The sequence below is a fragment of the Galeopterus variegatus genome, unplaced genomic scaffold (assembly GCF_000696425.1).
Source record: "Galeopterus variegatus unplaced genomic scaffold, G_variegatus-3.0.2 Scaffold4613, whole genome shotgun sequence".
In the NCBI taxonomy this organism is placed as follows: Eukaryota; Metazoa; Chordata; class Mammalia; order Dermoptera; family Cynocephalidae; genus Galeopterus; species Galeopterus variegatus.
The window spans coordinates 120,007-135,072 of record NW_007730724.1 but is presented as its reverse complement, the minus strand read 5'-3'; the positions used below and the strand labels follow the sequence as shown (position 1 = coordinate 135,072).

General features: G+C 42.5%; 2 protein-coding genes across 3 annotated transcripts; one reads left to right on the top strand and one right to left on the bottom strand.

Moving 5' to 3' along the window:
- Window positions 1-1,242: 1,242 nt before the first annotated feature.
- LOC103603466 (haptoglobin) lies at window positions 1,243-5,174 on the top strand. The gene is made up of 5 exons (XM_008587986.1): window positions 1,243-1,283; window positions 1,886-1,968; window positions 2,279-2,380; window positions 3,147-3,221; window positions 4,254-5,174. The coding sequence occupies exons 1-5, from the start codon at window positions 1,243-1,245 to the stop codon at window positions 5,030-5,032; spliced, it is 1,080 nt and encodes a 359-aa protein (XP_008586208.1). The 3' UTR covers window positions 5,033-5,174.
- Window positions 5,175-6,945: 1,771 nt separating this feature from the next.
- On the bottom strand, window positions 6,946-15,017 carry TXNL4B (thioredoxin-like 4B). Of its 2 annotated transcripts, none has more exons than XM_008587980.1 (4): window positions 14,709-15,017; window positions 12,017-12,182; window positions 10,400-10,551; window positions 6,946-8,257 (listed from the first exon to the last, which is right to left on the bottom strand). In XM_008587980.1, exons 2-4 carry the CDS (start codon window positions 12,146-12,148, stop codon window positions 8,092-8,094), a joined length of 450 nt encoding a protein of 149 aa, XP_008586202.1. In that variant the 5' UTR covers window positions 12,149-12,182; window positions 14,709-15,017; the 3' UTR covers window positions 6,946-8,091. The 2 variants fall into 2 exon arrangements, with proteins under 2 accessions (XP_008586202.1, XP_008586203.1); XM_008587981.1 differs by having other exon boundaries at window positions 12,017-12,149.
- Window positions 15,018-15,066: the final 49 nt, after the last annotated feature.

Sequence of the window (15,066 nt, the reverse complement as noted above, 5' to 3'; positions counted from 1 at the left end):
GTGCAGACATTTGACTGAAACGTTGGTTTTTCTCATGTGTCTGTTTGGATGAATTACTAGACTATAAAACCATGAAAATCACTGCCATTGGTCTGAGTCAGTCTACACTATAGCTTCAACTACTTCGTGTGATTTCTTGCAAAGAGCAATCAGAGAAGACACAAAAATCACATTTTACTGAGTTCAGGTTGGAGAACTTTTTAAGCAATAGGGAGATGTCCACACAGGGTGGGGAAAATAATTGTGAAAAGGAAATGCTTTCTTTAGAGTCCCATGTAAGCTATTGCAGGAGTGTCTTTAAGGGGTTTGAAATAACTCAAAGAAAACCCCTTTTCAGTGCTGAAAACCCTCCAAAATAAAGAGACAGACTGACGCTTTCTCCCTGCGTCCTGCCCCATTGCTTATTTTGGGAAATGCTTTGGCAGGTACGTGGGGTCATGTGGCTGCCAGGTTTCTCAGGGGTTTGTAAAAGAACACCACGGGAAAATCAGGCATGAAGCAAGAGCTCAACTCTTAAAAGGGGTGTTTGTAGTTTTGTTACCGGAACATGCCAGTGACCTTAACAAGGCCAGGGTTGTGTAGACACAGGAATTACAAAATCGAGACAGGGGTGAGGTGGGATGCTAGAGGCATAAAAGGAGAAGCAGGTGTCTACACAGCACTACCCTTCCAGAGGCAAGACAAGCCAGAGATGAGGTGAGTCCACAGCTTTGTCCCCACTCCTTGTTCTTTATTTCATCCTTTTTGCATACATTGGTATAGAAGAATCCAATAGGAAAGATGCAAAAATATAACAGATATGGGGCAAACGGGCTAAATTACAGTGAGTTAAAGGGCTCAGGGTGCTAGATCCTCTTTTTCCTGCACCCATAAACACAGTGGTTTCAGACAGGGCTGACTTTCCCGGGAGACATGGTTTACTCTAAGGAGTACCTTTTTCCCTGAGGTTACGTTTTCATCTTCCCAGGGGATGTCAGTAGCTCCCATATAGGCTTCCTGGCATTTTAAATATACTTATTCACAGACTTTTTTTTTTCCTTTTTAAGAATGTATAATAAGAAAGACCAATAGTGCCATATTAAGTGACACAACTAAGACACTTAGATTTTATGAAAATAAAAAGACTTTTTGAAATGTTGAAATAACAAGACTAGGAATTTGACATAACCATGCGATTCCTGAATAGCCAACATCTGTGAGTGCAACAGTAAACTGGTAAGTGTGGCCTGTGTGCTGATGTCCATGGCCACAGCCATGCTTTTGGGACGCCAGTTCTCTACCAGGTAAACTTCTGGCATTTTGGAGTTTAATGCACTATTTCCTAAAGGCAAATTATCATAAAATAATAGAAACAGCATATAAGTGTTTTAAATTATACACAGTATTTAAAAGAACTTTTATTACGAAAAAATTCAAAAAGTAGAGAGAATAGCATAATAAACCCCATGTTCCCATGTTCAGGTTATCTGCGTTTTATTAGCAGTATCTTCACAGCCCAGTACCTTAGGGGTGCCTGAGGGAGGTTTCTCTTTGATGGGGGAGCACAGATATTATTGCCAATTTAATGTTTTCTGAACGTGGCCAGAAATTGAGGCCCATTTACTTACCTATTTGCCTTCCTGTCTTGGAGTCCATTTGTAGATTCCCAGCGGCATAGAATTGTTGAAGGCTGTAAAAGTGTGCGTGTGGGTGGGTAGAGGCAGCTTCTTGATCCTAGCACTTCCATATACTTATTTTCTTTTCTGGCTGTTTTGTGGGAGGCGTGTGTGTGTGTGTGTGTGCATGTGCACGTGTGTGTGTGTGTTGTGTGTGTGTGTCCATTTGGGTGGGTGCACTGTGAAGAAGGGAGACCAGTTTTGCACTCCTTCCTGTCTTCTTTCTGCAGTGCCCTCACAGCCGTTGTCGCCCTCTTGCTCTGGGGACAGCTTTTTGCAGTGGACCCTGGCAATGATGTCACAGATTCTGCAAGTAGGTCTTTGGGTTTGGGCAAGAGCTGTGTACCCTCGACACTGCTCCATCCCAATTTGACCCTATCAGACCAGCACTGTCTTTGGAAAGGTCCAGTTCCCCCTTCTCATTCTAATTTCTGGGCTTTCAGTATCATGAAAAGCATTGGGGATCCTGCAAGAAATGAGGGGGAATTGCCCTTTCCTTGGCTTCCGTTTGGGGTGGAGGGAGGTTGATGTGCAGAGCAGCTTCCATTCATCTGAGTTTTCATGGGCTTCTGGGAGCAATTTCCGAATATCAACCTCCTCTTATGGTTCCTTTTTCTTTGCAGATGACAGCTGCCCAAAGCCCCCTGAGATTGCAAATGGCTACGTGGAACACTCGGTTCGCTATCAGTGTAAGAACTTCTACAAACTGCGCAGTGACGGAGATGGTGAGACCTGGACACGTGTCTGTGCGCTCCGCACACCCCTGCCCTGACCTTTCCGTGGTGGATGGGGCTGGGGTGATTGGCCAGAAAGTTGAGGAGATTTAGGTTCTAAAGGGTTTTGTCACCAGTGCCTGTGGTTCTTCGGTCAATCTAACTTTTCTCAGCCTCAAGTTTTCTCTTTTGTTACTGGGAAGCAATGCCACGTAGCCTACCTATTTCAGCGTGAGATCTATGAGATGTGGTCAAAGGACAGATGACGATGACAATAGGTAACTCTTACCCAGTTATTCCTACAACCCCGACACTGTTATCAGTGCCTTTTATTGACTTGCTCACTTAGTCCTCACAGCATGCCTAGGAGGAGGTACGGTTAGCATTCTCACATTGCTGATGAGGAAACTGAGGCACAGGGAGGTTGAGTATCTTGCCCAAGTTCAGGCAGCCTGTAAGAGGTGGAGGCAGGATTAGAACCCTGATCCCCCAGGGCTGGCCTGTGGCTCACTGGGTGAGCGTGGTGCTGACAACACCAAGCCAAGGGTTAAGATCCCCTTACCGGTCATCTTAAAAAAAAAAAAAAAGAACCCTGATCCCTAACTGCACGCCTCACCACGACCGCCATGGCGCCTCCAGCACTCGGCTCCAGCATAGTGCTCCTGCCCTTCCTCCTGGCACTCTCCTTCTTTGTAATTCTTCTCTTTAAGTACCTCCTCACTTCATTCTAGGTCCAGACTTAAGTTCTCTTTTGGCTCATTTCTTTATTTTGTTTCAGGAGTGTACACCTTAAACAGTCAGAAGCAGTGGGTGAATGAGGCCATTGGACAGAAACTTCCTGAATGTGAAGCAGGTGGGTGCTGAGGACTTAGTGCATGGGGAGGCATCTAGGGAGAAATGTCCCAGAGGCACATCTGCCTGTGTGGCTTCCTCGGGGCACATAAGAGCCCAGATGAGGAATCAGGGAGAACCACAACTGGTCACGAAGGGTGACGCTGGATAGAGTTCACTAAACGTCTTGTTCATTTGGGCCTGAAAGGCACTGACTGACACCACTGTCTACACTGCCCCAGACCAGGAGACCCTGTGCATACAGATGGCCTGTCTAGAGAGCCCGGGGTCAAAGGTAAAGCAAGCTCCAGGAAGCACAAGTCAAGTGAGGACACACAAAACCTTAATCCATAGAAGTACAAGGTACTTCAAAAAGTTCATGAAAAAATAGAATGAAAAGATTATATGAATCTTCTCATGAACTTTTGGAAGACCTCTTGCACAACAGTGGCTGGAGATGGGTTGGGACTTCTGTTTCCTGTCACTAGGAAGAGCTGCTGCTTTCTGCTTCTCCCTCTTGGAACAAGAGGATTTTGCCCACCTTCTGCTATTAGTGTGTGGAACTGCCAACCTGCCTTGTATTAACTGCAACTTTTATAAAATCTGAGTTCCAGCCAGTGCTGCTACAGGCCCCTCTTGATTCGGATAGGATGAATTATTACAGCTCCTAGTCTTTCCAGTGAACTTCAGGGAATTGTGGACATTCCTTTGTTGTGATAAATTGTTTAAATATACATACGGTTCATCAGCCAGGGTTTAAACATCTCAGTGTTACTTCTTTTGTGAATTAGAAAAGCAGGAACTAGAACTCTGCTTTGTGACGTAAACAATTTAAAAAAACAAATTATTTTAAACTGTAAATATTGGAAATGAGATGAGCAGGTGGTAAGGGCAAAGTATTTAAATAATTCTGGCTCTGAAAAAAATAAGCAATGATTGTTTAGACAGCAGCAATAGCCAGTTGTCTAAACTATCTAAAGAGGGGCTTTCCCCCTCTTACCCAGAGTGGGAGACTTTCAATTTCTACTCCTGAGTTTCTTGCTCTCCTTGACAGTATGCGGAAAGCCTAAGAATCCGGTGGATCAGGTGCAACGGATCCTGGGTGGACATCTGGATGCCAAAGGCAGCTTTCCCTGGCAGGCTAAGATGGTCTCCCGCCATAATCTCACCACGGGGGCCACGCTGATCAATGAACAATGGCTGCTGACCACGGCTAAAAATCTCTTCCTGAATCATTCAGAGAATGCAACAGCCAAAGAAATTGCCCCTACTTTAAAACTCTATGTGGGGAAAAATCAGCTTGTGGAGATCGAGAAGGTAGTTTTCTACCCTAACTACTCTGAAGTAGACATTGGGCTCATCAAACTCAAACATAAAGTGCCTGTTAATGAGAGAGTGATGCCCATTTGCCTACCTTCAAAGGATTATGCACAAGTGGGGCGTGTGGGCTACGTGTCCGGCTGGGGGCGAAATACCAACTTCAGGTTTACTGAGCATCTGAAGTATGTCACGCTGCCGGTGGCTGACCAGGACAAATGTGTGCAGCACTACGAAGGCAGCACGGTGCCCGAGAAGAAGACACCAAAGAGCCCAGTAGGTGTGCAGCCCATCCTGAACAAACACACCTTCTGTGCTGGCATGTCTGAATATCAGGAAGACACCTGCTATGGTGACGCTGGCAGTGCCTTTGCCGTTTACGACCCGGATGAGAAGACCTGGTATGCAGCTGGGATCCTGAGCTTTGATAAGAGCTGTGCTGTGGCTGAGTATGGTGTGTATGTGAAAGTGCCCTCCATCCTGGACTGGGTTCAGAAAACTGTAGCCAACAACTAATGCAAGGGTGGCTGAGAGACCTGGCCTGAGGGCAAGTTTTCACCCTGGAAGAGGGGACAGTGGCTGGGAATAGGTGGAAGACATGTTCTGGAGCTGATGGGGGCCAGACCTGCATTGCTGGGTCAGTCAATAAAGAGCTTTCTTTTGACTCACTTCTGTGCTGTTTTTAGTCCTGGGCCTTTTTTATCCTCTAATTTATGATAGAGGGGCAGCCAAGTGGTACAGAGTCTACTGAGAGTATGGCAGAAAATATACCAAGCCAACTGGAAATCCCTAAGGTGATACAAACTATTTCACTTGGGGAATCATGCTCATTAATTAAGTGCCTACTGAATGTTAGGCCTCAGAAAGGTAATTGTTTTACAGAAAAGGAAACAGAGACTCAGAGAAGTTAAATGATTTGCTTAAGGTTACACAGCTTTTAGAAGCTGAACCTTGAACCTACACCTGTCTGAATACAAACTCAGAGGTCTTTTCACTGTATCCTATTCTCTTCGAACTGAATTAGGAGAAAGTGTTTAGGCTTTTGAGCCAGAAAGACACTAGCTCAAAGTGGGATTTAAAAAAGTGTTTTGATGGCTATAATACTTTATTGTTTGTGCTCTGATCTACCTGCACTCCCGAAAACAAAATAAGATGGCATAAAGGTAGGATCTCTGGACTTGCTGGGTACAAATCATAGCATGGCCCAAAGTTTGCTGAGTGTGTTGAGCTTCCTGGCCATTGGTTCCCGGCCTCTTCTCCTTTTTGGTTTAAGTCCCTCTTCTGGGACTTAAACCGGACAATCTCCAAAGTCCCTACCAGCAATAATGTTCTCAGACTTCATAGAGTTAGGAGTCAGGAGTCTCTTCCTCAGCAGAAACTGCTTTTCCTACTTAGAAGAAACCCAACCTTTACCAAGAATCAAATGTGAGCCACCTGAGTCTTATCTTCCAAAGATAAGGGTTTGCTATTAAGGGTCTCCCAGAAGAAAGGTTCTGGAACTCACACATGAAGGAAGTTCTTCTTTCCTGCTATAAGCCTTCAGTACACCGATCCCTAACAATACACCTTCTTCTAATATCAACATGTGGCCCCTCCTTCTCATTGTACAGAATGCCACCGGTGTCACTATTTTTTCAATGAGATCTGGCTTTTACTGAGAAGTTCTCTTCACACGCACCCTCCAGATCCATCAATAAATTTCAACAGATTAGAGCTAGTGGACCAATGAAAACATGAACCTATATTCTAGAACCTGTGAAAGAAATAATATCCAGAAACTGAAAAATAATAGCCAAACACTTAAAAAAAATGCCTCAGAATACAGTCAGTTATACACTTTTCTTCTCATAGTATCTTCAGCACTAAGTTTTCTTGAAGAATTATCTGATTATATTAAGTGGCTTCTGGTCGCCACTCAGGAGGAAAATAATGATAAGAGAAAACTGGCATGTTCTCCATCACTCACCCTCTCTGCTTCCATGCAACATCTCCTGCTGTCCTGACCTCAGCATGTGGGTTGCAGCAACGCTGGACTCTGTGTTGCTCTCTCAACACTCCCTGCTGTCTCCAGCCCCTGGGTCCTTCCCCTTCTGCAGGAGCACCTCCTACTCTCCTTTAAGACTCAGGCACTGCTTCCTCTCAGCAGCCTCGTTCCCTGCACAGGACGCATCTGCATATAGGAAGCATCTAGCAGAGGTTGGGGCATATAGCATGCACTCAGTAAATACTTCTGGAATGGAAAGCAACTAAGATAGGATCAAAAACATAAATCGGGACTGAAAGGAAAGATTCCCTAAAGACTTCAGGAGGAAAGAAGATATGAGAATTTTATGCATGCAAGTTGTGAGTTTTTGCTGGGATCTGAGCATTGAACACATATCAAATGCTGTGTGATTTAGGCTTTGAGCAACAGAAAACGCGACTAACAGTGACAGGCAATGAAGACATTTTATTGTTTCAAAGAAGCCTGGAGGGAGGCAGGTCCAGAGTTCACTCGGGAGTTTAACACCTCATCAGGGACAAGGCTCCCTTCATCATCACTCTCGGCATACTGATTTTTCCTCCTGATGCTGGTTGCCTCATGATACTAAGGTGGCTGCTGTGTCTCCACACATCATGATTATAATCAAAGGCAGGGAGTGGGGGAGAGGAAAAAACAGAGGTTTTGAGAGGAGCAGGGACTTGCCCACGGTTGTGCCGGGGGCCCTGGAAGAGCAAGAATTCTTCATAAAGTTATGAAAACAGGCAAATCTCATCAATGTGGTATTTCTTTCCAACAATTCTGACATCTTTTCAGTCTTCAGCCCTTGAAATACAATTTTCTGCCTCAGGAAAAGGCAGCAACTCTGACTTCTGGAAGAGATCTGCTCCTGCTTACTAAGGGTAGTCAATTCCTTGTGTAGATCAAACTGGATGCTTCATAGTGAAGGCTCAATTCTCACTTCTTGGGCAATTTAATAACATAAAAGCTAGTAAAATGAGTCAACCAGGACAGTGTTTTATAAGTTTAAGCCAGAAAGTTTCCAAAATAAAACATATTTGCCTGCTATCAGTAGGGAATTATTTATTCCAAGAGAAACTGGGGTAATAAGAACAGGAGATAGGAGAGCATAAGGAACATATGAGCAGAGGAACAGGTGAGGGTGTGTGTGTGTGCATCTAGGGTAAAAATTAAGTATTTTTGCTCTATGGGAATTGATTTTCCATTTTACTTGTATATCAAATAAAAATGGTTACCTCAAATTGTGGTAGCTAATATTTAAGAGGATTCTTTATTATCTTAAGGGATAAAGAAAAGCACACTATAAAGAGAAGTTTAAAAAATCACCCTGGGAGACACCACCATTGACTTGACTGCTCTGCAGCTGGCAGGGAGCAGACGCTGAGGCATCCCAGATCATCAGACTGCCAGTGTGCTCTTCCACTCAGGGGCCGGGTATTTTTACATACAAGTCAAACCTCTTTTCTGCTGCGATGCTGAAGATGTTTCCGAAGGACCCCAGAAAAACAGCACTGCTGGATTTAGGCACCATTTCCAGATGTGCCCCTCTTCATCTCTGACAGCAGTCACTGTGCTAAATGTCTTGATAGAGAAGGTCATATTTGGGAATATTCTTGGGATCAATAGGACTTTGGACAATAAGTTTTCCCCTCATTGCTCCTCGATAGATTACTTCAATCAAATCTATGAAATCTTGTTTGGTTTTGAAACTTCCTACAAACTTGGTGTGATCTGGAGATCTAGACAGCATAGAAGAGAAACAACCAATTTCAGAACTTTTAATAATTACTTGCTGAAGACTTTTAGGGCAAACAAAATAAATAGTAGCTCTGTAACTTTCTTCTTGTCAAGGAGACTTTAGACATAAAGCCTGACATAGATTTTTCTGTTGGTTTTTCCCACTTGGTATTTCCCATAGGACTAAAACCAGTGCTGTGTTCTATGGCGTGGCTCTCAGGGCTGTGAAAGAAGGGCCATAAGCCCATTGTTAACCACTTCATTCATCACTATGTAACAAGAAGGAAAGTCACCTCTGTCACCCAATAAAATGGGTATACAATTTGTGCAGTGCTCTATTTAAGTGACCAATTCAAATTCATAAACGAAAAGTAGGGTTGATTTAGTTTATATTAAACCTACATCTGTAAATTATCATAGTCTTTATGACGTATTTGTGTTTTCAGACTTATTTTCAGAAATAATAATATTTAAAGCTAAATAAACAAGTAAAAAAAATAAAACCAGTAAAGTGGGACATTAGCCTGAAAGCCCTGTCACCTGAAAAGATTCTGCTTCAAAATCTATTTTAATCACTTCTCAATTCATTATCAAGTAGAATTCACTGAGTGTGGGAGTGGGCATAGTTTGTTTGTTTGTTGTTTTTGGCCAGGTACTGTGCAAAGCCCACTAACTAGTTATGGTCTCCAAGTTCCAGTAACTTATACTTTTGAGTGGTATTAACAAGTTTTTTTTTTTTTTTAAATATTTCAAACAGCTGGTGTGTTTAGCGTAGAAATTTTTTAGAAAAAAAATAAAATCACCAGTGAGGCCAAAAGTCACCTCTTGGTATAGATCCTTCCACTCTTATGTGTAAGCATTTGTGTATATGAGTGTACATACGTGTTTTCTTTATTCACAACAGGAATCATAATATACAAACCAGTTAGTTATGAGCTTTTTTCCAACTAACATATACTTCTTTTAAAGTCATTCACTATATATCCCCATCACCGTATTAAATTCCTGGATATGCAATTACTGCATTAAACAGTTTAAACACTTTTAAAGTGTTTGATACAGTGTCATAAATTGCCCTCTAAAAAGTTTCTACTGAATTAATACTTATGTCAGCTGTGTTCCAGGAGAATAAATAGCTTTAAAACATGTAAAATAGACAATATTTAATGCACTTACAAATAGATAATGACAAAGCGGCTACACAGATCTAGACAAGTGGACACCTCAACCACAGTAAGAAATGATAAGAATTATACGTACATTCAATAATAAATGTTAAGTTGTGTGATGCTAACTGGGGGGAGTGGAAGGAATTAAAGAAGACTTCATGTTACTTATTCTTGATGGGATTTGTTGAAGAATGACTTCAAAATTCTGAGTAGTGGGCCAGCCTGGTGGCGCACTCGGTAGAGTGCGGTGCTTGGGTGTGTGGTGGTGCTCCTGCCGAGGGTTCGGATCCCATATAGAGACTGGTCCGTTCACTGGTTGAGCGCGGTGCGGGCGCGACACCGAGGGTTGCGCGGTGCTTGGGTGTGTGGTGGTGCTCCTGCCGAGGGTTCGGATCCCATATAGAGACTGGTCCGTTCACTGGTTGAGCGCGGTGCGGGCGCGACACCGAGGGTTGCGATCCCGTTGCCGGTCACGGTACGGGCGTGACACCGAGGGTTGCGATCCCGTTACCGGTCACGAAAAAAGACAAAAAGGAAAAAAAAAAATTCTGAGTAGTAGAAGGTAGACAATTTGGCAAAAGGGAAGCATATCTTAGTCTGCTGGAAATGCTTCTTTTATAAATGCCATCTACCCATTCCAAAAGGTTAAGAACAACTATTTTGTTTTAAATGAAATTCCTGGGGAACTTTTTAAGTTTTACATTTAGCTATTATGGCTCTTCTATATGTTCTAGACTTAAGGAGGGTTAGTGCTTCACAACTTAAGTTGAAAATTAAAATTTGCCAATCATACCTGAAAGACTCTCATTTTGTACCAAGGTTTTACATAAAAAATTAGAGAGTGCATGAATTGAGGAAACAGTACCAGTATAAGACTCACAGAACCAACATCACATGCAAACAGGTGAACTCCTGTATCTGCTCAAATAAAGAAAACTTTCAGGACTGTAATAACTTCCAGTCAACTTAACTTACCCATAATCCACTTTCATATGTTGCCCATTGAAGAAAAATACAGTAGATGGAATATAACTGATGTCAAAATACTGTGTATAAACTGGAGTTTGGTCCACATCTACCAGGTATATAGTAGCCATTTTACTTAAGTCAGAAGAGGTCTTAGAAAGCTGCAAATGATCAGAGAGATGTAGGTTATAATATGAGAAGTAGATAATGTTTCTTCTGTGAAACTTTTTACTACAATAGAGTATTTTGTTTGAAAAAATTCCTGGGCCAAGAATCTAGCCCATTTAGGTTCCACATTAGACACAGTGTAACTTTATCATTCAGAGTCTGATTGACTGGCAGGCTTAAGAGAGCGCCCTGGGTAACACTGTGTGAATATATTTCTTCCTTTTTTTCTTTCTTTGATTGTTTTATAAAAGTAATTCATGCTCACTTAAAAGAAAACAATTCGGAAATATGTAATGCAGACACTGAAATTCCCCCAAATCTCTTTCCTCCCAAAACTCCCAGAAATGGTAATTATAATAACAGCAAATGCTTACATGACACTTACTGTGTGCTAACTGTCCTATGTACTTTACACTTGCTAACTCATTTAATCCCTACAAAATTCCTATGAAGTACGCACTATTAGAGTCTCCACTTTATAGATGAAGAAACTGAGGCACGGGGGGAGGTAAAGTAATCTTCCCTAGGCCACACAGCTGAGCAACAGGGCTGGGATTTGAACTTTGGCAGCTTAGCTTCAGAGTGTATACTCTTGACCTCTGTGATATTTCCTCCTCAAGGGTCTTTTTCCTCTGGTCCTTTTCCCCCTGTGATAACATATCACAACACTCTTTTAATCACAGTAATGAGGATTCTTACACTCAATCCTCACAGCGGATGGCAGCAAGAGGAATGGTGAGAAGACATCTTAGTAGTGGTTAAATCTCTCTTCCTAATAAACAGAGACAAAAATACTCCAACTCTGTCCCATACCCCTCCTCCTTACTAATCAGAGTGGGAAGATGTGCTGTGAAATCAGAGATTATCACCAGGCACATACTGGAGGTAGCACACTAGAAAAGAGTATTTTCAGGGCTTGACTGTTAGTTCAGTTGATTACAGTGTGGGGTTATAACACCAAGGTCAAGGGTTCGGATTCCCATACAGACCAGCTGCCAACAAAGAAAAGAGTATTTGAGTATTTGCAGCTAGAGAAAACTGAGTTCAAATCCCAGTGCTGCAATTTACTGGATCTGTGCGTATGGGAAGTTACTTAACCTCCCTGGCATTCATTTCCCCCACTGGGAAACGGGGCTACTATTATCCTGCTGTTGTGAGCATGGAAAAAGAGAATGTTCAGAGCCGCTTAATGTTTTCTGCTCTTCCACTGCCTTGTCAGTGAAACTGAGCTCTGACAGCTGCTACTGGGGAAGGACATCCAGACAGTTTCAGCACAATCACAGATTTGGGGGCTCAGGTCAGGGCAGGCACATGAACAGTCTTAGTGAAAGTGTGCTAATGAATCAACAGTCACCATGTCCCCAGCCTTGACTCTTTCCTTTCATGTATTTTGCAGATGTTGAAGTGAGAATATACACATTTTTTAATAAAAACCATTTATTTAAAACATTCACTTACAATGTCATCTAGCTGCAGGCAGACAGGATCTTCATCTCTCCCAAACCTGAGAACCAACACCTTCTCTGCAGTGCTTTTTATTGCCTGATCTACTTCTTTTTTGCTAGTCAGCTTGGGCAACAGAAAGCTCATCCTGAAATTCAAATGTTAATCTTCACTGTCAATCCTGAAATAAATTTGCAAAAGGTTTAAAGAGTTTAGATTAAGTGCATGATCCCTAATTAAAGAAATGAATTTTTAGAGTAAGTCATATATTCACATGGTTTAAAAAGAAACAATATAGACAGGTACACCGTGAGAAGTCTCCCTCTCCTTGTCTCCCCTCCTTGGGCCTAGTTCCCTTGGGCCACATTCCCCTCCCCACACCAGGTAACTGCTTTCATTAGTTTCTCATGTATCTTTCAGAGTTTTGTTATGAATTCACAAGAAAATATACATATGTGTTTCTATATTTTCTCTCTTTTTCTTAACCTAAAAGATGGCCTGTTGTATTATTCAGTTTTTCAGCAGGAAGGAGATGACACCCTCAAATTTGGTAATTTGGAGAGAATTTAATTAAGGCAGATGTAGGAAAACAAGGTAAAGCCAGTAACCGTGGGGTGCTGTTCCCACCCCAGGGCTGAAGGAGCCATGGAAGGCAGCAGTTGTAAGAACCGTGTGACAGAGTTGCGTGCAGAGGCTGATGTACAGGAGGTCAGCCTGCTGTTAAGGGATGCAACCACCTTCCTCCCTCCAACCTCTGCCAGCACTCCTGTGGGTTGACTCCGGTGGGAACCAGAGGGCAGGGGAGCTGCTGAGGGAGGTATGCCTCCTGGTCCCAGAGCAGTCTAGAGGAGGAAGAGCAGCTCTGGAGGAGCAAAAGGCAAATGCTCTGCCTGCACATTACACCCCCTCTTCTGCACTTTGCACTTTATCCTAATGTATGAGGAGCTTCCTGTATTTTCATACAGAAAACTTCCATATTCTTTGTCACAGTGGCATACTATTTCATGCATACAGAGTACTTTCTAAACAATCTTTTATTGATGAACAAATGTATCATCATGAGTGCTGACTTAAAGATTTTTGGTGCACACCTTACTAGGTGCACCTCATCACAGGGCAAACAGATCAACTGAGAGTGTGTGGAAAACCACAATTAAATGAACGAATTGTAAAATACTGAGACAGAAGGGGACTATTCCAACTCCCTCATTTTACAGACTAGTTTACTTATAATTACACTTGTAGTTACAAGAACAAGTACAAGAATCCAAGCCATCAAATTTCTAGTCCAAAACTCCTATTTTTATGATTGGAAGAAATTTCACTTTTGAGAAACTCTTTGAGCAAGCTTATTTTTGAGGCCATCCAGAAGGGACTCCATCAAGATAGATGATATTTTTTTTTTTTTTTTTTTTAAAAAAGATGACCGATAAGGGGATCTTAACCCTTGACTTGGTGTTGTCAGCACCACGCTCAGCCAGTGAGCGAACCGGCCATCCCTATATGGGATCCGAACCCGGGGCCTTGGTGTTATCAGCACCGCACTCTACCGAGTGAGCCACGGGCCGGCCCAAGATAGATGATATTTTGAATTCAGTCCCAAAGTTGGCTAATGCTATAAAAAGGGAGGATTTCTTTCTCTATTTTTTTTGTCACAAGTCACATTTCAAGATACAAATTAATATAAATTCATATAGGAAATGAGATTGTCCCAGTAATAGGTCATACTTTAAACAGAGAAGCTGATTGCCCGAAGGGACTTCATCAAATGTGAGAGGCAGAACGAATTACTACTGAAATGGACAGTAAATCAAAGAGAAGACAGACCTGTCCCACCAGTAGAATTCAAACAAACTGCAATTCCCCTATGTTACAGATAAAAGGAGGAAGTAAGGAGGAAGCAATGTTGTCATCAGGAAAGCCAGTAGTGGGACTGAACAAACGTTGGGAAGAAAAGAGGGAAACTGAGGCCACGCCTAAGAAAATGTCCATATCCACGGATACCAACAGAGAATTCACAATAGAAGAGGTACAAATGGACAGTAAATACGTTTAGAAAGTTAAGCTTTACTAGTAAGAAAAGCAAATTAAAAGATATGTTTAAAAAACTCATAAAATTAGCAAAAATTAAACAAGATAGTAGTACGTAACAATGACAAGAGAATGAATGGAGGAGCAGGCATTCATAGTCTCTGCTGGAATGTACAGAGACAAAACCTTTCTGGAAAGGAAGCTGACCTACTCTAACCAACAATTCCATTTCTGAGAATTCTTAGTGAATAATTAGACACGTGCACAAAGACTTATGAACAAAGGATATTCACCCCACTTAGAAAGGTGAAAAACTGGAAACAACCTAAATAGCCATCAGTAGGGGACTGGTGAAATAAACGACAGTACATTCCTGCAATGTAATATTATAGATCCCCTAAAGAAAAAAATTATAAAACAGTATATAAAGTTTGATCCCACTTTTGTACAAAACCTAACCATAATGTATATGTACATATTTACACACACAGAAAACTGGAAATAAATATCCCCAAACAACATCAGTGGTTATCTCTGCGCGTGAACAGATGGGTGATTTTTATTTACATCGGGGCATGCGTCCCTATATTCCAAAATATCCGGTATATACATATTTTAAAGATGCCTGTGGTCGCGCTACTGCTGGCCCACAGCCGCCAGGGACGACGACACTTACTTTAGTCGTGCAAGTCAAGTCCCCTCCACTGCAGGGCCATCAGCAACCCTGACCCCTTCACGGAAGAGCAGGACGGTAGCGGCTCCTTTCTCGGGCCCGAAACAGCGCAGAGACTCTAATCCAAAACAATCCAGGGGATGTTGCCTAGCAACCCTCGTGGGACCACTCTGAGAAGGAAACGGAAAAAGAAAACGCATAGGCGCAGAAGATCAACGTGCGGTCGCTGGGCGCCCCTGCTCAACAGTCCAATAAACAAAAGAGACTATTCTGGTCTTCGTCCACTTTGACCGACTATCACCGCAAGCCCGGGCGTCACTTCCGCCCTCATTAAACATGGCCGACCTATTTCCGTTTTGCA